This window comes from Myodes glareolus, chromosome 20 (assembly GCF_982192425.1).
Source record: "Myodes glareolus chromosome 20, mMyoGla1.1, whole genome shotgun sequence".
Taxonomy (NCBI): Eukaryota; Metazoa; Chordata; class Mammalia; order Rodentia; family Cricetidae; genus Myodes; species Myodes glareolus.
Genome location: NC_142045.1, coordinates 46,145,160 through 46,171,198, shown reverse-complemented (window position 1 = coordinate 46,171,198; position 26,039 = coordinate 46,145,160). Strand labels below are relative to the sequence as shown.

At 33.9% G+C, this 26,039-nt stretch overlaps 1 protein-coding gene across 10 annotated transcripts in view; it reads left to right on the top strand.

The window, feature by feature from the left end:
- The window catches only part of Bltp1 (bridge-like lipid transfer protein family member 1), a 182,171-nt gene that overhangs the window by 793 nt on the left and 155,339 nt on the right, over positions 1 to 26,039 (top strand). For all 10 annotated transcript variants that reach the window (XM_085682396.2, XM_085682395.2, XM_085682390.2 and 7 more), the window contains exons 2-9: positions 467 to 542; positions 6,166 to 6,292; positions 10,546 to 10,662; positions 11,697 to 11,775; positions 12,853 to 12,917; positions 22,177 to 22,363; positions 24,584 to 24,665; positions 25,057 to 25,250. In XM_085682396.2, coding sequence (XP_085538522.2) covers positions 6,196 to 6,292; positions 10,546 to 10,662; positions 11,697 to 11,775; positions 12,853 to 12,917; positions 22,177 to 22,363; positions 24,584 to 24,665; positions 25,057 to 25,250 — 821 coding nt within the window. In that variant the 5' untranslated portion in view covers positions 467 to 542; positions 6,166 to 6,195. The remainder of the gene's footprint in view (positions 1 to 466; positions 543 to 6,165; positions 6,293 to 10,545; positions 10,663 to 11,696; positions 11,776 to 12,852; positions 12,918 to 22,176; positions 22,364 to 24,583; positions 24,666 to 25,056; positions 25,251 to 26,039) is intronic.

Genomic DNA, 26,039 nt, shown 5'->3' with positions numbered 1-26,039 from the left:
TCTCCACCCTTCGTGGACGAGAACCTTGAAGCGCAACTGTTTCAAACCTGGCATTCTCACTTCTTTATAGCCCCTCAGTCAGCATGCAACCCAATCCCCCAAAGGTCTTAGAGTTTGCAAGGCAACTGTCATTTGGTAAACAGTGTGCCCGGTGTCCAGAGTAGAAGGGAAACTAAGGCACGCTTCTTTCCAGGGAAGACTCGGTGTCAATAGAAAAACTCTTTCAAGGACACACTTTCAAAACTGCCCCGGCTCCTGCTTCAGTTACTCCTAGGTCACATCCTTTTCATATGTAGAGCGGTTTTGAAAAGTTCAGTTTTATTTGAGGTCTAGGAGTTCTTAATGTAGTTATTGGACCAATATTGAAGACTTTTCTGGCGTGTTTAAATAATTTAATTTGAAAACGTCACCCTGCTAGCAAAGTTAGGATACCCTTTATAATTGGTTAATATGCTGTCCTTTTCAGACTTAAGATGAAACGCTACAGAAGGGCCTCCGGAAGTGGAAAGATAAACAACATTGAAGATTAAAAAATATGTTGTGTAAGTATTTTTGCCTAAGATTAAAAAAAAATCAAATTTCTTATTGAAGCCCAGATAGAAAAATGTTGGATTTATGCTTCTTTTGTGTTCGGTACATCTGTGACCCCAAAATCATTTTGTCTGAATTTTGGACTGTTGATATATGATTGATATAAGTACGTCAAGTGCTTAGCTTTTGTGTTGGCAGAGGTAAGCCCAGAGAAACCCTTGCTTCGTTACCAAGTTCCAGTATTCTTGTCTTTTGCTGCTCATGTTTATAAAAAGTTTAAAAAAGAGTATTTATATGTATCTCTGTTTGACATTGTTTTTTGAGCCCATATCTTCAAAGTCAAGGTTTGTCTGGAACTAGAGATCTTTCTGCTTCAGCTTCTTGGTATCAACTTTTAATATTACCAAACTTAAAGTCTTTTCTTCTTTCTTTCTTTCTTTCTTTCTTTCTTTCTTTCTTTCAATTTTGGGTTCTGAAGAGTTAGTAAAAGACATGGTTAAACATGATTGGAAGCAGTTTAATTCATTTAATAGATATTTATAGAGTACTGCATATATATAGTTAGGGTTAAGGGATATATATATATATATATATATATAATTTTGAGCTTCTGGTAAGAGATTAAACTGTTCAGGATGGTAGAAGAAGAGGAAAGAACCCCTTTTATTTCTCCTCAATCATTTACTGTATGAAGATCATGCAGTAGATTCTTATATTAGAGGAGCTTCTTATATTAGAGGAGCTTCCAGCTCCTCTTCATTAAGCAGTTGTTGTACCATGAGATGTGTCTGCACTGTGTAGCCCTAGTTCCTGTGGATACCCTCTTGCCTTGATCCTTATGCCAGAATACCATACTGTTCTTACTCAAAGACTGAATTAGTTTCTTTTCTATTGCTGTGGTAAGACACCATGATCAAGGCAACTCAATTTGGTTTGTGATTCAGAGGATTAGGGTCTATTGAGGTGGAGCAAAGGCATGGTGCTGGACGGCTGCAGCAGCAGCAGCTGAGAGCTTCCATCTTAATATAAAACAGGCATCATAAGCAGAAGGCCGAGAGCACTAAGAATGACACTGGTCTTTGAAACTTTAAAGCATATCAGCAGTGATATACCTATTCCAAGGCCATACTTCCAGATCCTTCCCAAACAGTTTCACCAACTGGGAATAAATATTCAAACATGCAGCCAATGAAGTTCATATTCTCATTCAAACTACCGCATTTCACTCCTAGGCACCCATTGACTCATAGCCATATCATAATTCAAAATTTAGTCCAACTTCAAAAATTTCCATAGTTATTTGGTCTCAACACTATTGAAAAATCCAAAGTTTAAAGGCTCTCCTGAGACTTAAGGCAATCTTTTTATTGTAAACCCTTATAAAATGAAACAGCAATTTAAATACTTTAAATATACAATGGTTTAGAATATTCATTACCATTATAAAGGGGAAGAATTTGGGACATAGTAATGAAATACTGGCCCCCCAAAAAAGACAGAAACTCAACAGGAAAAACCCCTGAGCTCCATGTCTCATGTCAAAGGGCTTAGTTGACTTTTCTTCCAGCTTTTCTGCCTGCAACATACATCTCTTGGGCTCATTCCACTCCCAGTACTCAGTTTTCCTTGCAGATACCCTATGGCTCTGACATCTCTTAATAACTTGGGGTATCCCACACAACTCAGGCTTCATTTTCACTGCTATCTTTAGGCACTGAGGGATTTTCTTTAACTTCTTTAGTCTTTTATCCTTCATGATTCTAAAGCCAGAACAGTATGGAAAACACTGCTAAATTCTGCTGCTCACTTGGGATGGAGCCTGGCCTCGCATTTACTGCAGCTGTATTTGTTGTTGCTTTTAAATTCCTTAGGCCTTTTCTGGTTGAAGACTTAGTTGGCTGGGATCTTTCCCCTAGTGTGCCCCTCCCTTTATTCCAGTGCAGATCAGGCCTAGCCTGTTCTTTTTCTCTTCAAGCTGTACATTTTGTATTTCTGTTTACCCTACTTGCTCTTATTTTTTGTAGATATGCATGCATAACAGTGATTACTAATAACTGTGTGACAGAGTCAATATTAGGCTGTCTTGAGATCTCCACTGCCAAAGAAATTTGTTCATTACTTTTCAGTTTAGCCTCAGGCAAAGTTTTAGGACAAGGGTAGAAGGCAACTATATTCTTTGCTAAAATATCACAAAAATAGTCTGTAGTCCAGTTGCTAATATTAATATTGTTCCTATCTGAATCTTCTTCAGCTGGGTCTCCATGGTCTCCATTGTCCTTAGTAAGTCTGTCTTTCAAGCTCCTACTAGGATGGCCTATTAATCTCAGTTTACAGCATTCAACTGCTTTTCTAGTCCAAAGTCCCAAAGTCTTCCATACTTTCCCCCAAACAACAACAAAAACAACATGGTCAGGACTGTCAAAACAATAACCCACTTCCTAGTATCAACTGCTGTGTTAGTTTCTTTTACTATGATAAAGACACTATGACCAAGGCAACTTATAAAAGAAAGTTTTATTTGGCTTATGGTTCCAGATAGTTGTTTATGATGGCAGAGCAAAGACATGGTAGCAAATGGCTGGATGGATCCACAAGTGGAAGGCAGAGAGGGGAGTCCTGGCAATGATAAAGTTTTGTTTTTTTGTTTTTGTTTTTATTGTTGTTTTTTTGTTTTTTGCTTTTTTTCAAGACCTCGAACTCACAGAGATCCACCTGCTGCTGCCTCCTGAGTGCTGGGATTAAAGTGCGCTACCACTGCCTGGCCAATGCTAAGTTTTTTAAAACCATAAAGCCTTTACCCAGTAACATATTTCCTCAACAAAGTCACACCTCCTAATCTTTCCCAAAGAATTCCACCAACCAGGAACCAAGTATTTAAACATATGCACCTATGGAAGTCATTCTTATTCAAAGTATCATTACAAAGTAGTTTCTTTATTCTTTATTTGCTTGAGATATATTTTTAACATTGAGTTTTTGTCTGATGATTTTTCTTAAATGTTTTGCATTCATCTTATACTGGGGAGAATGTTGGTAGATACTTATGCCTTTCCAGCCTCAACACCCTCTTTCTTTATTCCTTTCATAAGAATGATGAGCTGTTATAGTGGTAGATGGTGGTGATTTTGGTTGAAGATTCTAGGTTTTTTTGTGGATGGGTTGTACTTTTCGGACTTGATTAGAAACAAATGATATTTTTGTGTAGAGACTCAAATGCCAGAACATACATACCTCACCTAACTTTGTTTCCTTCAGTAAATACTCATTTGACATCTCTAAATGATAAAAAAATAAGCATAAGATAGGTACATATAATTTTATCACATGTAATTCATTATAAAATGTGTAGATATTTATTTAATATGCTTTTTGATATAGATTTTACTGGATTTAAATTTGTGATTCTCTAGGCTTAGCCACCTGAGAAACTGAGATTATAGGAGTAATTACATTACTATCAATTATGTTAATATACTAATTACAGAAGTTACTAGATCTGGCTAGGTATGCTCTTGGCCTTCTTTTTCTCCTTTTTTCTTTCAGTATTAGGTATCAAATATGTGTTCTCATATTTGTTTTTATATCTGTGAGTCTTTCAAAGTGTTTCTCCCATTTAAATAAAGTGTTGAACAAAAGACAGAAGAGAATTCATGGATTATAAAGTGATCGCTTCCTTCTAAAATTTAGGCTGATAATTGACAGGTCTTTCAGTGCTTTTAAAAATACGAGAACCTGTTTTACTCAGTGTGTAAACAGTGGGAGAAAAATTTAAAGTAGAAACATTTTTCCATTTTTTCTCAAGCTTTTTGCTGTTTCATGGCATTGTCACTGTCTACTGTTGCACGTGCACCCTTTTACTTTCCAGAGACATTTTGTTTTTATCTTTATACTATACTAAGATTTCAGCTACATATATGTGTGTGTGTGCGTATGTATATATGTTTCTATATACATACATATATGAAAATTTTATCTATTGTGCTCTCCAAAGTGAGAGTCATGGCAAACAAATAAAAATATGTTTAAAAAGTTGACAAGTCATATTCATTGAATTTCAGTGAAAAAACTTGTCCTCATAATTCTTTGTGTGTCCTTAAAATTTTACTATTATTATTTTTATTCCCCCAAAACTTACCTGTGCTACTTGGTCTAAAGGAATATTAATGATACAGTTTTCCTTATGATTCCTTTTCTTTGAATTTGTATTATAATTGGAGACTGTTGTTAGTGGATTGGGTTAATTGTATTAATATTATACTAAAAGGAAAATGCCTCTTTTGTTTTTTATTATAATGTAAGAACTTTCTTATTTTTTAATTCATTCTTTATAAAATAATCATAATCATGCTACTTGCCTGTCTATGTATATGGATATTCATACTGTCTTAGTCACTGTTCTATTACTGTGAAGAGACACTGTGAGCAAAGCAGCTCTTATAAAAGAAAGCATTTAATTGGGGGCTTTCTTACAAGTTCAGAAGGTTAGTTCATTATTATCATGATGAGGAGCATGGTGGTAGGCATGGTAGCATGGCAGGCATGGTGCTGAAAAAGTACTTGAGAACCACATCTTGATCAACAGGCACAGAGAGAGAGAGAGATGGGGGGAGGGTGGTTGGATGGGAGGGAGACCAATCTTGGCATGGGTTTTTGACACCTCAAAGTCCACTCTCAGTGACATATTTCTTCAGTAAGGCTACACCTTTTAATCTTTCTGATTTTATCAAAGAGTTCTACTCCCTGGTGACTAACCATTTAAATATCTGCACTTATGGGTTCATCTTACTCAAACCAGGACACATACATATCTATATACATATTTATCTACACAATTGACCATGTCTGTTCATAGCTTGACATTTTATTATAATTTTTCCCGAACATGTGATGGCAAGAGATCATTTAACTTTTCACATACTATCCAGAGGAAGCATGTGACTAGGAAGATTATTATCCTGTTGAATGTTGGTGAATACACAGAGGTGATGGAAATTATTAAAGATTTATTTAATATGCAATTATAATATTAAGTGCTAACTTTTGAGGAAAAATCTAGATGAATATTAATAATATATTCATTATTATATCATCCGCAGTGACATACCATTAATTATGCATTAATCAATACAATTAATTATATTTTAATTAAACATAATTATTAGGAATTATATTGTTTATGTAATATATGTGTTTATATAATTAATGATTATTATTAATGGTGACTAATAAGAATATAGGTGATTAATATACCTTATTAAAGTAGATTTTTACTATGATCTTTAATAGCAATCATGCCTCTTTCAGTACTACTCTTTTAATTTGTTTTTGAAAGAGGTTATCTTTATGTAACCCTGGCCATTCTGGAGCTTACTATGTAGACCATAAGTAGACCTCAAACTCACAGAGATTTGCTTATCTTGATTGTAAAATCAAGGCATTTCCAATTTGAACCATGATCTTCTATTTAGATAGAAATATGTACAAACATTTCATTTGTTATTTACTTGCAATCCTAGTGAAAGACATAAAAAGTAACTTTAAAAACCTTGCTAATTCACCTTTTATTGTTTTACATGATTTCTGTTGGAGTTTTATGAATCTTTGATTCTAAGTTTAACTGTTGATCTCTTTTAGGCCTTTAGATGTTCTGGAAAAATATCAGTAATGGATCAAAGGAAGAATGACAGCATTGTCCCCAGTATCACGCAATTAGAAGATTTTCTTACAGAACACAATTCCAATGTTGTTTGGCTTCTTGTTGGTAAGTAGAATATATTTAAAAAGTAATTTTGTTGTGTTTTCTTCCATGTATTAACACCTGTCAGATTTTAGGCAGTGGTGGCTCAACCTGAAATGCTAGAGTAGCGTTCATTTGTCTTTAGGAAGGGGTTTATGTATGTCTTTTGAATATGTCCTCTGGAAACTACGCTGTATTGTTTTTGTTTTTCTTAGGTTGCTAAGTTATCTGACTTATGAGAGCTGGGGGAGAGAAAAGGCATTGATTATGTTGAGCTTATTTTTCCTGTTTTAAATTACTTTCCCCACCCCATTCCAACACATACACAAACATTTTTAACATAAGCTTAATAAATGTTCATTGTAAATAATATTTTGTAGTGAAATAACATATATTTAATACTTTATTTTAATTTCTTTTTTCCCTCAGGAAAAAATGGTAGTGGTTTATGCTATTTATTACTTTGTGTAATGGTCTAGAAGTTTTCTCGGTATATACAAATAGTTCAGATCAGTGCTAGTTAAATGGAAGAGAAGGAAGAGGGAGGGAAGAAATGAAGGAATGAATATGAAGGAGAAAAGGAAGATGTATAAAATAATATTAGTGAATAAAGAGATTATTGAAGGCTGTTATTGCTGCACAAGTTGATGTAAAATCATGCTGTTTGAGTTGGATTTTGGTGTAGGAACCCCAGATGTAGAAGGGAAATTAAGAAGGGTAGAAAGGAGACATACTGATATTTTTTCGGCGTATTTGGTATACTGAATACAATAGGAAGTTTGTATGTGTTGTTTCAGTGCTCAAAGCAGTTTTATGAAGATAGGTTTTCATTTTCTCATTTTAATAATAGCATGGATTACATGCTATGGATTACATAGCAATTTTTACTAAATGCATGATTTTGTGTCTATGTGACTTGATGCCATATACTATAAGGCAGGAATATGGGTAGAGGTGATATTCATGAAGGAATAATGGTGCTTTATAATATGTAGGTAGGATTGAATTACAACTTAGACTTAGAGTTCTATATTTTCTTTTTGACAAAAGAAAACTACTGTAAATTATTAATAAAATCCAAAAAATGAAACAAAGTAATAGCTTTGTTTTTAAAAACTGTAGCATTATTTTGAACAAAGTGAAGATCTTACTGTGATGTTGGTTGGTCACATTTTAACCTGCTACACATTACTTTTTCCTTACTTAGAAAACAATTATACATTTAAAAGAAAAGGTCAATTCATTATAAAAACATTGATTTTTCTGTCTTTCCTTTTGTGTATTGTTGAACAGGGTATTTAAAAAATACAATTTTAAAAAATATAAATTTTAGATGACAACTTTCATGACTAGTTAAATTAAGGCTGATTTATTTCTACCATAATCAGTGACATTTTAAAAAAGTAGGTTATTGTTACAACAGTTACTACAAATATTTAGGAGAGGGCAGCCTCTTAGGGTTCTGTTGCTGTGAAGAGACATGGCAGGTCTTAGAAAGGAAAACATTAAGTTGGGGCTGGTTTACAGTTTCCTGCTATAATGGCAGGAAACATGGCAGCACTTAGGCAGACCTGGTGTTGGGGAAGGAGCTGAGAGATCGACATCCTGATCTGCAAGGCAGCAGGAAGTAAACTGAGGCACACTTTCTCCAACAGTACCATACCTACTCCAGCTAGGCTACACCTCCTAGTAGTGTCTGTCACTCCTTATGAGTTTATGGGAGCCAGTTACATTCACACGACCACAGGTAGCCTATTTAATGTTTCCTTGACAAAATTTCTTGGATTCTATTTCTTTTCTTAGTATGTGTTTATGCACATTTGTATTGGTGTATGTGTGTGTGATGTACATACATTTGTGAAGACTAGAGGTTGATACTGGGGTGCCTTCCACAGTCTCTCTCCACCTTATATTTTTAGACAGAGTCTTTCAATAAACTTGGAGCTCATTGCTTTCACTAGGCAAGCTGGCCAGTGAACTCTGGGGATTGCCCTATCTCTGGCTTCTGCTTCCCAGGTCTTTTCTACAGGTTGTATGTGCCAAGCCCAACTTTTATGTGAGTGCTGGTGATCCAAAATCAGATCCTTATGCATGCCCTGTACCAACTGAGCCATTTCCCCAACTCCTGTTACTTTTTTAAAAGTAGAGATTGTTGATTAAAAAAACAAAAATTTTTCTCTAAGTTGAAAAAAAAAATCAAGAGGCATGTCTAAGGTAGTAACTCTGGTATCCGTGACCTAACCAGGAATGGTATGATTGTGGTGCTGCAGCCCTTGAGCTGCTCATCTGTCCCTGGAGCTGATTTGTTCCTTAACTGGCTCATTGTACCAGACTTCTGCTGGGCAGGGCACAGCTGGGAGGAGTGAAGCTGTACAGACTGTTAGAATCTGTGGGGGAGTAAACTGGGTACGCATGGAGTGCAGCTATCCAACAGGCCGGTGGTGAAAGATCAACACTAGTTTAAATAGTGAAGGAACAAAAGAAAATTGAAAATAAATCTTTGGGACTTGAAAAGGGGGAGATGGCACCATGAGTGACTGCCTGGAGGAAGACCAGGCATGTGGGAAGCCACATACAGACTTTGTACCCCACCTATTTCTCTTTCCTTTTTGTTTATGTATCATCTAATTCAATTGAATGGACTAGTTTTGTTCTGCTCTGCTCTCTTTTTCCCTCTTATTTTTGGCTTTTCTTAAGATTTTTGGCTTTTCATAGATTGGCCAGGATTTTTCGGTCGTCTTGCTTCAGTTTCCCAAGTGCTGGGGTGGTTTTAGGTTGTTTGATTACATTTCTTTACATTTTTCTCTTTTCATTTTGCTATCCAATGGAGCTGCTTTATCTCTTCCCTTTATCTTTACTGTTATATCCTTTTATTTGTTTCTCCTTCTTTTATTTTCTGTGTGCTGCTCTAATACCAATGACTAGTTTTACTTTCTTTCCATACTGTTCTTAGTCACTAATACCTTGTTGCATACTGTGCTTTTGTACTCATCCAAATTTAGGGTTGGGGCAATATTTTAATTGAAGATAATTCTGTTTTCATAATAGACTTGTCCTGAAATTAGTAGTTTGCTCTGAGATGAGTCAAGTCTAGTGGGGGAAAATGACACCTTAAGCATATTATAATATAGTTCTACTTGAACACCACAGATATTTGCATTGAAGAAAATATGGTGATTAAAAAAATTCCAGCCAGTGATTTGTTCCAGATGCTTAAATCCCAACACAGAAATGCAAAAACGAAACAAAACAAAACAAAAACATTTAAAAAAGCAAGACTATAACTATGCACTTGAAAATTCCTAATTATATAGTAATAGACTTCAATGAGAGCAAATTGAATGAAATCTCATGGAAATCAAAAGGATAATATAAGGGCTGGGTGGTGGTGATGTATGCCTTTAATCCCAGCATTTGGGAGGCAGAGGCCGGTGGATCTCTGAGAGTTTGAGGCCAGCCTGGTTTACAGAAGAGAGTGCCAGGACAGGCCCAGAGCTACAGAGAGAAACTCCTCTGTCTCGAAAATAATAATAGTAATGATGATGATGATGATGATGTCCAGTGAAAGCAAAGAAGACTTGAGTAAACTGAATGAATTCAAAGAGCACAAACAATTGAACAAAATAAGGAAGGCAGCACAGAGAGATTAGATAGAAGAATTCAGTAGAGACATATGAGTGCTGAAAATGAATCAGTTTGAAATTTTGAAAATGAAAATATCAGTAGGTCAAAATAAAAAAACTTAGGGAAACCTCACTAATAAAATAGATCAAATGGAAATTGAATTCCAGGTCTTGAAGACATGATAGACAAATTGGAATATTCAGAGGATAATCATGGTAAAATAGTAAGAGAGAAAAAAAAAAACCCAGAACATACAGGATTTATGGAATACAATTGAAAGGACACATTTGGGAATCATGGGCAGAGAAGAGGGCGTAGAGTATATATAGAACAAAAAAGAATGTTGATGGCTGTAAGAGGCACCAGTTTACATGTAAAGGCAAAAAACTCAGAATAATTGCTAATTTAGCTTTCTTAACCAAAACTTAAGGCAGAGGCATGGAACAATACCTTTCAAGTTCTTGAAGCATTGCACTTTAATCTGATTAGCATCTACATTTAAAAATTTTATTTATTTAGGCAAATAACTGAAGAAAAAAAGAAAGTTATGTAAGAAAGAACTCGTGATTTTAAAATTCTAAGTATTAAATTGTTAAAAATGCAGATTACTATATAGAAGTAAATCTTTAATGATTTGTTTTCCCTCTAAACAGCTACCATTTTGTCTTGTGGATGGATTATTTATCTCACCTACTATAATTCTCGGAATGTTGGTCTTATTTTAACACTGGTCCTTAATAGATTGTATAAACATGGCTATATCCATATTGGTAAGTTGTTTAACACTATATTTTTTTCTTTTATCATGAGATAAAATAAAATTTTATTTTATTTTATCTCATGATATTATTTTATCTCATGATTTTTATCTCATGATATTATTTTATTTATAAAATGAGAAAAATAAATTTATATTTTGTTAACAAATAGTAGCTTTAGAACATCATTTGGTTCATGAGTTTAAAGTAATCCAATTGTTTGGTCTTTCCAGTAACATTCCTTAGATAGTAATGAACTGTCATTTGGTTACTTTTACTTATCGTATTGTCATTGCTTAAAGTGTTTCTATAGTAACTTTTTGGCTTTTTTTTTTCTTAAAAAATATGCTTATAAAAATATTTGAAAAACAAAATATTCAAATTGAATGTTTTTAAAGTTTGTCTTGAATTTGAATATTCAATATAGATTTTCCCCTTTTTATAAAGTTGCTATTTTAAAAATTTATAAGTTGAGATAATTTTGTGTATTTCATCTGTGACTACTTTTAGTCGACTTCTTGTTGTCAGGAGAAATTTTGCATGAGGATGGGCATTTGCGTTAGGAAACCATGTTCCTTGGGAAGAAGCCCAGTGGTTAATTGGGTAGAATGGAACTAGAGGTGGCTGGTCCAGCATTCCTCATATTAAAAAACTTCTTAATGAGCACAAGTAAATCTTCTCTGAAGCATAAATTGTCTTCTGTGAATTAGGAGAAATGACTGATACAGACAGATTAATGGAGAAAATGATGAGTTAGGTATTGTTTGTGTATGTGTAGTGGCTGTTTTTAATTAAAGGATCTACCTATAGGGAACAGTTATAAAAATGTTTATTTAGTAGTTCAGCCCATACTGATAATTTTAGCCCTTTTTGTTTCATTGGGGAAAGAAAAATGAGAGATTTATAAGACTTGTGAGTATATGGAGAAGGGAATGGAATAAGATGAATTATTTATTTATTTAAAGGTTTAAGATTAGTCTAAGCTCTAAATGCTCTACTATGCATTAAGGATTACTGTAGTTACCATTGTTTTTTCTCTGTAACAGGTTCCTTCTCTTTCTCTGTTCTTTCTGGCAAAGTCATGGTTCGTGAAATATATTACATTACAGAAGATATGTCTATTAGGTAACAAAAAATGAAAAGAGATCCAAACAAATGTGAACTATTATAAAAATGTTCTTAATATGGTCTTATTTAATATTTGTTTATTCAAATAAACCATAAATCAAAAGTTGTTTATTAAGCAATGTTTAAAATTATTTAGACCAGCAAAATATTTCCTACCTAGCAGTTCATAGAAACAAATATTTTCATTTGATTTGTAGCTGGAAAATTGAACCATTGTGTTAGCTGACTCTTTCAATCGTTGTTACATGGCATACGTGTCAGGGCTATTGGTATGAGTCATCAGTTTTCTCAAGGTCAGCATGCAAGTATTGAGTACATATTAGCAACTATAATTTTGCTGTGAGAATGTAAAACTAATCTAGTATAATAGGAAATAATAACATGATTAAAGTGTTTTCTGTAAGCTTTGAAGAAAAGCTTACTCTATTTTTGTGAGTTTTCAAAATTTGTGACTTAGAAAAAAGTTTAGATTGAGAGATACTATGATTGGTATTGCTTACATCATTTCAAACTGGGAAGCAACTTTTGTGGTAGCCTATAATATTTCTAAATCAAAATAAAAGCTCAGAGAGGATCTTTTTAAGGTATGAAATCATAGGTCATTGACAGATAGGAAGGAGTATTTTAGAAATTTTCCCCTGAGTTTATTAACACCTTCTTTAAGATTTGACTTTTAAAATATGTTTTATGCTTTAAAATGTTATTTAAAATATATTTTTTCCTGCACTTCATTTTTCTGTAAATATATTCTAGCATTATGTTTCACATAGTTAGAAAAGCCCAGTAATTTTTATGTGTTATACATGATAAATCTGTACAATTTTTATCAATTCAACAACATTCCTTCTTAATTTGGAGTTAGGCAGTTCTTTACTTTTTTCCTGAAAGAAGATAAAACAAGGATGAGCTAAGGAATGCTGGGTGTGGTAGAGAAGGTGGAGACAGAATGACTTGAAAGAAGTTCAAGGTCATCTTTGGCTTTGCAGCAATTTTTAGGTCAGCCTGGGTTTAAAAAATGAGTTCAATAAATTGTTTTCTTGCTTTTGTAATCTGGTATAATCTGCCTTCCCTCAGGATTCAAGATGGATTTATCATTTTTCGGTGGTGGAAAATGTATAACCCAAAGCAGAAACAACATGGTAAATTCTCTTTTTTATATGTTTCAAAGGTATTTAATCATATAATCAGAATTTTCCTTTATATGTATTAAGTATTTCACATAATAAATAATTTTTAATAACTTGGCATTTATAAAGCTCTTATTTTATCTGTTGCTTAAATTAATCATTCATTTTGCTGTATTATCCAGTCATGTCCTCAGTATGCTCTCTATCCATGTTTCTAGTATCTGTTGAAAATGTGGACCTAACCATATTCTGAATAAAATGACCCACATCACTCTGATGTTTGTAAGACATCCACATTCTTCAGCTTCTCTTCACTAATACATGCTGTGTTACCCAGTTTGGTCGCGACCTCATGGATGCAAGAGATGCTTGTGCCTCTGCTTTTCTAGTAGCTGGGTCCTTAAGTATGTGCCGCCACCTATGATTAGTGGTGCTAACTACTTGTCTGTTCACATTCATTACGTCTCTTGTTTGTTTTTTAACCAGTTTTCTTCCAGTAGAGTACTTTTAAGTTCCTTATATATTTTGTGTACAGTTTTTATCAGATGACTTCTTTATCAGTTAATATGGTTTGAAAATGATTAGTTTGTACCTTCTGTTAATTATTCTCTTTATTATGAATATACTTTTATTTCGACATAATACAGTTGGTCTTTTTTACCTGTGTTTTTTTGGGTCAAGTTTAAATATCAGTACCTGGACCAGGGTGGTATGTAGTTATTACTCTGTTATTGTTATTACTTTTTTCTAGTAGTTTTATGATTTGAGATTTTAAAGTCTTCAGACCATTTTTGGTTGATTTTTGTGTATGTGGTTTTGAGATGAAGTCCTGTATGTCGATTTATAGTTGTCAGCATCATTTATTAAAGAGATTTGTTTTCCATTGTATGTTTTTGTTGAAAATCAATTTATTGTAGGTTCTTGGGTTCATTAGTAGTCTCTTGTGTTCTGTTACTGGTCTAGTTGTCTCTCTTATGCCAGTTTTGTGCTGTTCTAGTGGTAATCACTTTGTATATAGTTAAACATTGAACATGTGAGCTATTGCTAGCATTATTTTTGTGCTGTGGTTTCCTTGACAGTTTGAATTCTTCTGTAATTCCACATGACCTTTAGGATTATTTTTTCTTTAGCTGTTATCTTGGTCAGTGTTCTGTTGCTGTGAACACACACCAGGACCATGACAACTCTTAAAAAGGAAAGCATTTAATTGGGGCTGGTTTGCAATGCAGTTTCACCATTATCATCTTGGTGACATGCAGGCAGACATGGTGCTAGAGTAGTAGCCAAGAGTCTACATCCAGATATACAGGCATCAGGTAGAGAGGGACCTAGGACTTGGAATGAGCTTTTTAAAACCTCAAAGCTTTCTCCAACAAGGCCCACCACCTACTAATGCTTTCAAATAGTGCTACTCACTGGTGATCAAGTATTCACATTTATGACCCTGTGGGGGCTATTCTCATCTACAACACTACAGCTGTGAAAAGTGATACTGGAATTTTGAGGGAATTACATCGACTCTGTAGATGGCTTTCATTAGTAAAATTTTAACAGTATTCTTTCTTCTAACCCATGAATATGGAATGTGTTTTCTCTTGGGTCTAGGACTTTAACTCCTTTAGTTAATTTAATCTTAAGTACTTTATATATATATTTCTGGTAACTTGTTGAGATTGTTTGCTTGAAAAATTGCTGTTAGTGTGGAGAAATGTTAATGATTTTCCTATGTTGATTATCTTCAGTCTTGTAACTTTGCTGAATTCTTTTTTTAAAAGAGTTTTTGGTGAAATATTGAGGATTTTCTAACAAGACCATGTTGTCAGCAAACAACAATTTAAGTGACTTTCTTTCCTATTGATGCCTAATTTATTTCTCTTGGCTTAATTGCTGAGACAAGGAACTACAACAATTTTGAAAAGACATGAGGGTAGATAGGTGTTCATTGAGTTTTAGAGGAAAGAGTTCCACTTTTCACTATTGAGTTAATGTTAGTTGTGAACTTATATATTCCATGTACTTTTTAAGGGAATTCTCTATTATGGAAGTTGATGTTCTTAATAATGTGCTCACAATCATACCTGTCAAAAGTAAAGGCATGTGAAATAGCAAGGTAGAATGCACTGTTGAATCTATATACATTATTAGTCTTTCATGATTTGGGATCAAAGTTTTAGAATAAAGTGCATAGAATAGTGAATAGGTTGAAATTCAGCACTGACAAAATCCAAGCACTATTAGTAGATTATGTAATTATTTTTAACATATGATAAGAGTGAGCTATTTTCTCTAGTAAGACTTTATAGCAAATATATGATTTCTTGCTGATTTACGGGCAGATTGATGTATGTGCTTCGACAATTATCCAGACAGTATAGATGGTTGACATTCCTTGATGAAAATCTTCGAAGTCTAGCTAGAGTGTGGGCCTGAAAATAGTAGAAGCTACACAGACTTCCAAGGAGGTGAATTAAAGACTGCATCTTGGAGCTGGGCGGTGGTTGTGTGCATGCCTTTAATTCTCAGCACTCAGGGAGGCAGAGGTAGTTGGGTCTCTGTAAGTTCAAGGCCAGCCTGATCTACAGAGTGAGTTCCAAGATAGCCAGAGATACACAGAGAAACCCTATCTCAAGGGAGGGGGAAAAAAAAGAAAGTGCCTCTTGGTAAGGGCTAAGATTTCCATTAGAAATTAGAGTTGTTTTATTGGAAGAGAAGAGTGATGTTCACAAATCTTTTTTTTAACTTTCTTTTTATTTATTCTTTGTATCTTTCACATCATGCATCTCGATTTCATTCATTTCCCCCATCCCTTTGTATCTGTCCTCTGCTCTTGCAACCCCCCCAAAATAAAATGAAGTTTAAGAGAAAAAAGGAAAATAAAAAAGGAAAGATCAATCTCACCATGAAAGCGACAGTATGACACAGTGAGTCATGCAGTAAATACTTTTATCCATATATTTACTTACAAGTGTTCATTACAGAGTCATTGGTCTGGTTTGAGACCTCTGGTTTCTGCTACACTATTGGTGCTGGACCCTTTCTGGGACTTCTCTTGGCTGTCCTGTTGTTGCCCTGTGTTGTGGAGATTCTGCATCTTTGGGTCTGCAGGACCATTCCCTTTACTTGCTCCAACAGATCATAGATGGGGTACTTGTTGGGGTGGGCCAACTCATAACCCTCCTTCTGGACCTGGGTAGTTGCAGGATTGAGCAGCTCGCCAGCTAGCTCTCCCCTGTCCTCACCACTGGAGTGCATTCTCCAGCATTGCCCTAAATAGTTCACTACTGGCAGAAATGAGCAAGGGGCAGGGCCAGTTCTCCAGCTTTCATGCCCTCAGTGTCGGCTCCCCGACACCTGCACCATGATGGTCAGCTCTACTGTGTTGCCCAAGTGAGGTGCAGGGACCCCTCTCCTGGGTGCTGCAGCTGGTGAGGGGCAGGAACTTCGCTTCTATTCTTAGGACTTCAGGGCCCGTTTTCTCCCCTGGCACAGGTGGGGAGGACATGGGCATCTCTTCCCCCATCCACACTACCATAGGGTCCACAAATTCTTTGTTATAGATGTTGGTTGGAATAATTTTGTTCAGGAATACATTGAAATTTGTTGGTTGTTCAGGATTGTCTTAAAAAACAAAGGAAAGAAAAAAGAAAGAAAAGAGACATTTAATGAATTTGGTTTAATATATTCTCTGTTATGAAATGAGTTATTTGCAATAAATAGAGTCTGTAATAAATAAAGTCTCTGTTTTAGGATAATTGATTTTAAGTCATTCTTTTAGAAAATAATTTGCTAGCAGCACTAGTTGCATCTTAATGTGTTATATTGTTTAGATGAATATGGACCTGAATAATTAGTTAGGCATTTTTCTTGCCCAGAAGGGATTCTTGTATTAAGAAGTGGACAGGATAATAAAGTATTCCCTTTTCTATCATTTTGTTGATTACAAGTTTTAGTGTTATATCATTTAGTACTTTTAAAATTTTTTACAGCTAAATATTTGCTTTCATGCATTAATATAATTTTAATATATAATATATTATAGTATGATATATAATATTAATTATAATTAATATAGTATAATTTTAATATATAATATATTATAGTATGATATATAATATTAATTATAATTAATATAGTATAATTTTCTGTTTAAGGGTCAATATTTAGAAACTTAGTTTTCAGTCTTCTGTAATTAGCTTCAACTGCTACAGGGTTGTATGAGAAGATGTTAGTAAAAGTGCCTAGACTAAAGCCAAAAATATAGTCACTATTGAACACAGGTGTACTGCTTTTATTACTACTGTACTGTATTATTATATCACATCACATCACAGAATAAAAAACTGCTTCAAAAGCATAATTCAAAAGCTAATAGTACTCACCCTCAGTATGAGTAGAAGATTGGCTTCAGGACAGCCCTCTTTCTTGTATGGGTAGTGAAATTAAAGAATATTCAAGTATTTTACATAAAAAACATAATGTTTGCATAGAGCCTACACCCTTCTTCCTATGTACTTCATTTCTGGCTTATTCAAAATACTTGTTTCAGTTTGCATGCTGTGTAAATAATTATTGTATTGTTCAAGGAATAAAAAGAAAAATCAGTGTATGTTTAGTACAGGCACAATTGAGAAATATTTGCTCTCATGGTTGGTTGAATCTACAAATGAATACAGAGGTAATTGTATGTAACTTATATGACTGATAAAATGTTGATTTCCTAAGGAAGCTAATATTTATTGTGTATAACAATCCATAGGTTGGTAGTATAGTTCTCATTTTATATGTGAAACAAACAAGGTATGTATAGTTAAAATAGTAAAATACTTGTCTCTGGTCACCACATTAGTAAAACATATTATGTGGGGATCCATACCTGATGTAGGAGGGTCTTCTTTCTATGTGTTGCTTTCATTGGTTAATTAATAAAGAAACTGCTTGGCCTGATAGATCAGAACATAAGTGGGTGGAGTAGACAGAACAGAATGCTGGGAGAAAGAAGTAGAGTCAGGCAGATGCCATAAAGCTCCGGCCCAAGATGGACGTAGGTTAGAATCTTCCTGGTAAGCCACCACCTCGTGGTGCTACACACATTAATAGAAATGGGTTAACCAAGATGTGAGAGTTAGCCAGTAAGAGGCTAGAACTAACGGGCCAGGCAGTGTTTAAATGAATACAATTTGGGTGTTGTTATTTCGGGTGTAAAGCTAACCGTGCAGGAGCCGGGCGGGACGAAAAGCAGGCCTGCTTGCCTCATCACTACAAATGGCGCCCACGTGGACAACTGCATCAACATAAAGCCTGAGACAGCTTGGGAAGTAGCCTTATCACTACACATACCTTTATCTTTCTTACTGCTTATCTCCTTGTCTAGTTCTTGGAGACTCCACTACAAGTATCTCAGTTTAATTTTTTATTTTATTATTATTAATTTTTTATAAAAGAAGCTGTTGTTTGTGAGGATTGATGCCTTTGAAGGACTGTCTGTGCTTTGTCTGTCTTTGAGTGGATGTACCCATCTTGGGAATATTCACCTTCTGATCTGTGTGGACTGCTTTTGCAAGTGAACTCTGTGTAGTTATCTCTGTGAAAGTTATACTGTCATTGTGCTATTAGTTGTAGGCATGCATGTATGACTCTAAGAGTATGTACATGTGGGTGCTTGTATCTCAATATTTCTAAGTCTGTATGTGAATGCCCAATGTGTGGTGTACATCTTTGTATGTATCTGTCTCTTTAATAGGTATATTGTTTCTCTGTCTCTAAGGATATGCTTTTAGATCACTTGCTGTAGCATGATTATTAAAAACCTAGAGACAAATATTGGGGTTCATCCTGAAGGTCAGAAAAGCAAAATAGCCAGCCACTGGCTCTACCTCAGTTTGAAATGACATTCCTGCCTCCTGGAATCTCAGAATGAGACTATGTCTGAGAGCTAGCTCCTCCTCTCTTATAGTCTTCTCTAGGGCTAGGATTAAAGGTATACACCCCAACTGCCTGGTTTCTATGGCAAACTAGTGTGGCTACTGGGATTAAAGGTGTGCATTACACTGCTTGGTCTATAAAGCTGACCAGTGTGTCTGTTTTACTCTCTGATGTTCAGGCAAGCTTTATTGATTAAAATACAAATGAAATATTACAACTTGTGTCCATGTCTGTGTCTGAGTAGAGATGAAGGATGGAGTGAGTGCTTGTATAGAATACTTCTGGGAGTTATAGAAGGCTGGTGACATTGATAGAAAGGATCATGGACAGAGACCCTGAAGACCTGCAGGTTGTGTAAGTGTGAATATCAATCAGAAATTTGATTTAGTGTTAGAATGCTGACTGAAATATTGTCAGTGCGGTCAACACAAATAAAAACAATAGGACACAGAAAAATATAGAATGTGAACTCTGATAAATGTTTCTCTTTTCTAAAACTGAGGTCAAAATGTGTTTTTAAAACTGAAAACTTGCTATTTAATACTTTTCAAAATTGATTTTTAGAAGGAAAAGATGATCTTTAGGCTAATATTGGTTTAATGTGGCCTAAATTTTGTCTTCTTTAAAATTTAGATCCATTATTATTTTTGATCAGTGATTTAAATATGAATTTAGTTCCTTCCTATATTCCAGGCATGTGGCAGATGTTCAGGGATAAAATAAGTGAATGTAATGAGCTAACGTTTCTTCTAATGGAGATCGCATTCTAGTAAGAGAAGTAATAAACATTGTAAAAAATCGGGATATGAAAGAAGGAATCCGGATCTTGCAGTGTAGTATTGTATACTTAGTATTTATGAGGGTTGTCAAATATATTTAGAAATTAATAATTATCTTTATTCCTTGGCATCCGTAATACATTAATGAAGCTGTGTTCTCATCAGTTGTATTGAAAGGAGATGATTTTTGCAGATTCTACAGGGTAGAGATGAAATGAGAGAAGTTCTGTTTTATTTTATATAGTATTCATTTGTTTATTTATCACTGTTGATCCCATTAGGAATAAATCCAGGTTCTGTAACTAATCCATTGGCCTTTGTAGCATAAACCTGGTTGGTGCTTAGAGCATTTGTGCTAAAGGATCATTACTAAACTGTTGGATAACTAAACCTGAAACCATGTGCCTTAGTGAGTTTAAAATTGAGTTGTTCATGACCTTGAAGAATTGTGTAATAATTTCTACGTGTACAACTCTATGTGTGAATGTAAAAATATTCTACATTTATTTATTATGTTTTACTTATTAAGTATTCAAACAGAATAAGATCTCACTATTAACCTAGGATTTTTGCTTTTCTAGAAGTATGACTTGTAGGAAGATGCTCTGGTTTTTTGTTTTGTTTTGTTTTATTGTTTTTGTACAAATGAGCTCTTCTATACATTTAGCATTCTTCTAGATAATAGGAATTTATCAGTGAGCAAAATGGTCCCACTGTTCACTGAGCTTCCTACATTCATGTTGGGAATATTCAGATAATCAGCAAGTAATGAGGGAAAATATAGAGATGAAAAAAATATTATAAAACCAGGGCAATTTGAATGCGGAGTACTTTTGGTGAAGTTCCTCCTGGGAAATCAGGAGCCTCCATTGACAGAGGAGAGTTAAAAGAGAACAGTTCAGCAATTAAGAGAGTATGTAACTGACTGTCTCAGGGAAAGCTTTCTGTGGTTCTTCTGTTCCTCTTTTATTGCCAGTTCTACTAGGCTAATTTACTTGGAGTTGGGTAGAAAGCAGGATTAACACGTGAGAGTGTAGATTGTGTAGAACTTAGGTATTTGAAAGGCCATATTGTTTTTCTGGGTCAGATAGGAAGATTAGAAAGTTTATGAATAGAGGATGAGATGATCTTGAGTTTTAAATAATCTGGTCAATGTGTTAAGCACAAGCATGAGAAGAGCTGAACAAAAGCACAGACTAGTTTGGAGACTGTTATAAGAAGTGCACAGAGATGGTGACTTGAGCCTGAGCATTAAAAAGTGGTTAGATTCTGGATGTTTAAGAAAAGCTGTAAGGATTGTCTGATTGTCTATGGGACATGAATGAACAGTCAAAACTTTTTACGTTTTAGTAATGGAAAAGACAGACTTGCTGTTGATGAGGAATATTGGATTTGGGTAGGGAAATCAGGTGTTGGTTAAGTCTTGTTTCAGGAAGGTTGGAGACATTGAGGGCTGCCCACTTACTCTTTTGCCTTGAAGTCTGGGGTGAACCATTGTTGACTACTAAACAAAGGTTTAAACCTGATGCAAAATAGAGTTTGATTTACTTGTTTATTTAAAATGGGTACTTATGCTTTCTGGTTTCAAGAATTATACTTTATGTATATTAACAAAAATGGCTTTTACTGTCTGCTTTAAGAATTTGATATGCAGTAAGGAAGAATGATGGAATGGCTGATGTAATGAGCACTGTCTTAGCTCTTAGTTATATGGTAAGACTGAAGGAACAGCAGGAATCTAGGTCAGAGAACTACATAAATGACAGCTCATAGCCATCAGGTATTTGGAGTTAATATTACTTTATTTTTACTACCATTGATTTTTTTAAAGGACTGCATTTATTCTGCTCTCCCCAGTTGTCCTAGAAAATGATGAGAAAATACCTTAATTGAAGTAACATGATTACTATATGAAAAATAAATATTAATGATTTGTTTTTCTTAGTTTTCTTTTTAAAAATGTGAATGGCAGTGTATTTTGTTAGTTACAAATTTATATTTGCTTAAACTTTTGAACATTACAATTTTTTTTGCAAGAAACATGAAAAAAATAGTTTTGATGAAATTTGTTATCTTCAGGAAGGTTAGGAAGGTTAGACACTTCTTATTTTAATTTGGCATAGTAACTTCATCTACTACTAAGATGAAAGTCAGTAAGTTTTTCACTCATTTTTAAAAGTTAAGGGTATTTTTTTGAACTGACTATCCAATTTTAAAGAATATTCAATAGAATCTGTTAGATAGAAGTGGAAAATAGACTAAGATTACAAAAGATGTTACAAAAATGTAACATTTTATTTTAGAACAAAAGAAATCCTAGATAAATTTCTCCTGCTGTGGTTCACATGAGATTGATGACTTGAAACTTCCTCTGTAGAAACAAATGTCCTCTCTCTTATAAGTAAGTTTGTTTTACTTTGTGAGAAAATATTTGACAAAAAATATTTTGATTAAATATTTTGATTAAAATTCTTGAAAAATTGATTGAAATCTTTCTTTTCATTATTCTCTTTTTTTGCACTTATTTATTTATCAATTTATTTATTTATTTTGCTGGCATGTGTCTTTAGATCCAAAGGCAGAAACCAGATTATATATCACAGTTAATGACTTTGAATTTCATGTCTACAATCGTTCGGATCTTTATGGACGTCTTCAAGAGTTGTTTGGTTTGGAACCAACTATAATTCCACCCAAGAAGGATGATGATAAGACACGGGAAAATGGAAGAACAAGAACTCAATCCAAAATTGAAAGGTTCAGTGTCAAACTTGAATTTTATTAATTTCCAGTATTTAAACTCTTCTTAGTAGAATATCATCAACAATGTTCACCTAAACAGAATCTTATCCCTTTGTTTTTTTTTAAATATTTATTTATTTAACCTGCATGCTTGCGTGTGTATGTGCGCGCGCGCACACACACACACACACACACACACACACACACACACACACACACACACACACACACACACACCAGAAGAGGACACCAGATCTCATTGTAGATGATTGTGAGCTACCATGTGGTTGCTGGGAATTGAACTCAGGACCTCTGTAAGAGCAGCCAGTGCTCCTACCCTCTGAGCCATCTCTCCAACCCTTATCCCTTTGTTTTTATAGTTATATAATCTTTTAAAAATTAAAGTAATGCAAGATTAGTTTTTTTATAAAAAGTTTCATCTCTTAACATGTTAGTCCATTTTCATAGACTGTTATTAATTTGTCTTTTATCCTTTTAATATGTGTACATAAACACACACCGTATTTATATGTTCGAAGTACACGTGTAAGTATTGTGTTCTTTGTGTTTCTTAAAATTACGTGTGGCTTCTTGTGTAACTTCTTTCTGTCTTCTGTTCTGTTCTGTTTTGTTCTTCCTTCTTGGTGGTGCTAGGAATTGAACCCATTCTAATGCCTTGCCCATTCTAAGTGAACAATCTATCACTGAGCTAATTCCCAACCCTGTAATCTGCTCTTTATTTGGAAATATATATTTAAATCTTTTTGTATCTGTATACTTTAAATATATAACAATTTCACAATGGAAAATAGAATATTCTGTATTTGCCATAAAAATATATCATTATCAGTTATCTTTATATATATGTATGTTTTTGAAAGAGCAAGAGACAGAACAGGAACACATACAGAAAAGGAAATCTGTTATAGAAAGAGAAATATCTTCAAGAAGACACTTAGAAAATAATGGAGTCAACACAGTGTTCAATACATAGTAATTTATTATGAGTCTTGGAAAATAAGTCACAATTAGAAAATGATTAGTAAATGAAATGACTTGTGTACCCTTTCTAGAGATATTAAAGTTACTTAAATTAAAAGCTTTATTCAGGAGTTCTTTTTAAAAATCAAACTATTATTTCAAATGAAGCTCATTGTATTTTTAACTTACTGTTGTGTTTTAGACACAGATTCTCCTTTTATTTATTTTTTTAATTTGAAAATTGTTCCACTGTATGAAATATTAATCCCCTTTTTTAAAAAAGGAAATATTATTTGCAACAAAATAGATATTATGAAATAAGCCAAGACTAGAAAGGCAATACAGCATAATCTTGTTTATATGTGGAGTTTAAAATAATTGAGCTCAGCTGGGCTTAAGGGACAAATGTGAATGTGAGATCAGCTACATAGTAAGAGTGAAATGAAATGTATGCCCTGGCAATGCTGAAGTGGGCATGGACAGCCCATATATGGCAATTCTGTTGAACCTGTTCGTATTGGGTTTCTTGATCTAAGTTGATGAGGATGACCAGGGCACCAGATCTCATTACAGATGGTTGTGAACCACCAAGTGGTTGCTGGGAATTGAACTCAGGACCCTTGGAAGATCAGGCAGTGCTCTTAACCTTAAATCTTTGAGAAGTTCCTTTGTTTTTCCACCAAAAATACATTGTAAGACCCTTTCTCAAAACAAAACTAAACAGAATTTCTCAAAGAATTAATAAAAATACTCTTAAAAACAAGTTTTTTTTAAAAAAGGAAACCAACAACATAGATCTCTTCTCCCCCAATCTTAAACTCAAAGAAATAGAGTGGAATTGTGGTTACCAGGGGCCAGAGGTGATGAAAATTAATACTGACTTTATACCTTGATTATATAAATCACATAGCTGATTAACTTTGTTGTGTTACAAAGTGGGATGATAAAATGAGTATCACAGTACAATAATGGTGTCATATTCTACTCTAGAGTGTTATTATAGAAAGATAGTTTCTCATTATAGCTTGTAAAAAAGCATGAAAAAGTACATGCCAAGATATATTACCTAATATCCCTAATAAATACCTAATAATATACCTATAAACATATTTTCACATGTTAATTGTTTTGTTTACTTAAATACTCACTAGATGTTTTTGGAAAATGCAGTTGGCATAATGTTTGTATGTTATGAGGAAGTTTAATTTTATACCCTTAAGTTTTTCTTCATGTCAGTTTTATTTTTCTCATCAGAGTTAAAGTAAAAACAGAGTCTCAAGACCCCACATCTTCGTGGAGATCACTTATCCCAGTTATTAAGGTCAACGTGAGCACAGTAAGTAAATTATGTTTGAGTCAATGTTTGACACATTAACCCATAGAACTTATTATTATTTGCAAATACAAAGTCCATGTAAGAAAATAAATTTTTTTTGCACATTTTAGTTCCTATTTCTGCAGGGTATGAATGAACTGTTTTAACACCAGCTGTGTATTTAGGCACTTATTAAACCTGAAGGACTGTTTACAAGTGGTTAAGTTACTCTAAACTTATCTTTATTTTCTTTGAATATTGATTTAAATAAATGATTATTTTAAATAATGATTTAAATAGCATATACAGTTAAAATTGAATCAGTTATTGCTTGAGAATGTTGGTTATTAGGTCAGCTAAGTAAAAACAATGACTAGACTATGCTGGCATAGTATCTCTTTTATGTTTTTAGGGACGTTTGGCCTTTGGGAATCATTACCAACCTCAGACTCTGTGCATCAACTTTGATGATGCTTTCTTAACTTACACTACAAAACCACCTTCAAGTCATCTTGACCAGTTCATGCACATTGTGAAAGGAAAGCTTGAAAATGTTCGAGTAATGCTTGTTCCTAGTCCAAGATATGTTGGTCTACAAAATGATGAGTAAGAAAACATCATAAAAATAGTAACTTCTTTATAGCTAATATAAGGAGCCTGTAGTATCCTTCTCATTTCTGTAGTAGAAGTTGTACAGCAATCACATATATTTTTCAATCTGTTAGAACTTTTGTGTGAAAAGTAATAGGTATACTTTTCAATATGTTTCTGTATGATTATAATGATAATTTTTTTTACCTTCTCATTTATTTTGGATTAAATTAAGCTCTGATATTTATGTTAGGACATGCCCATTAAAGGTGTATTTTTATATCTAGAAGGCTAGGATAAGTAATATATTGATGGGATTAATTACAACTCTCTCTTGGAAAAATTGGTTAAGGTAGAGTGGTCCAATTTTGAGATAGCCACTTGACTTTTCCTGTCTAGCTTTTCAACTTCTCCCTGTGCTCAAATAGCTGTTTTATTTAGAAGTACGTTGCATTATATTCATCAGTGTGGTGAGACGTTTATTCAGGAATTGACTAGACCCTGAGGAAATAGCCCTTTATTAACTCCTACCAGACACCATGTCACGTGTTTTTAGAATAACAGTTCCCAATCTTTCTCAGTCTCTTTTATTTTTATGATAAGAACTCTTGCTGAAGTTGTATAATTTTAAGTATATACATATAAAATTTATATTGTAATATTTCAGCTTTTTCATAATTATATCAGCAATGTAAATTTTTTATGAAATTATGAAAAGCAAATTTTAAGTCCTAGCTGACACTCAACTAAAATTTCCAGGGTTGGCTAGCATGGTAGAAAGGGTTTCCTTTGTATGATTTCCAA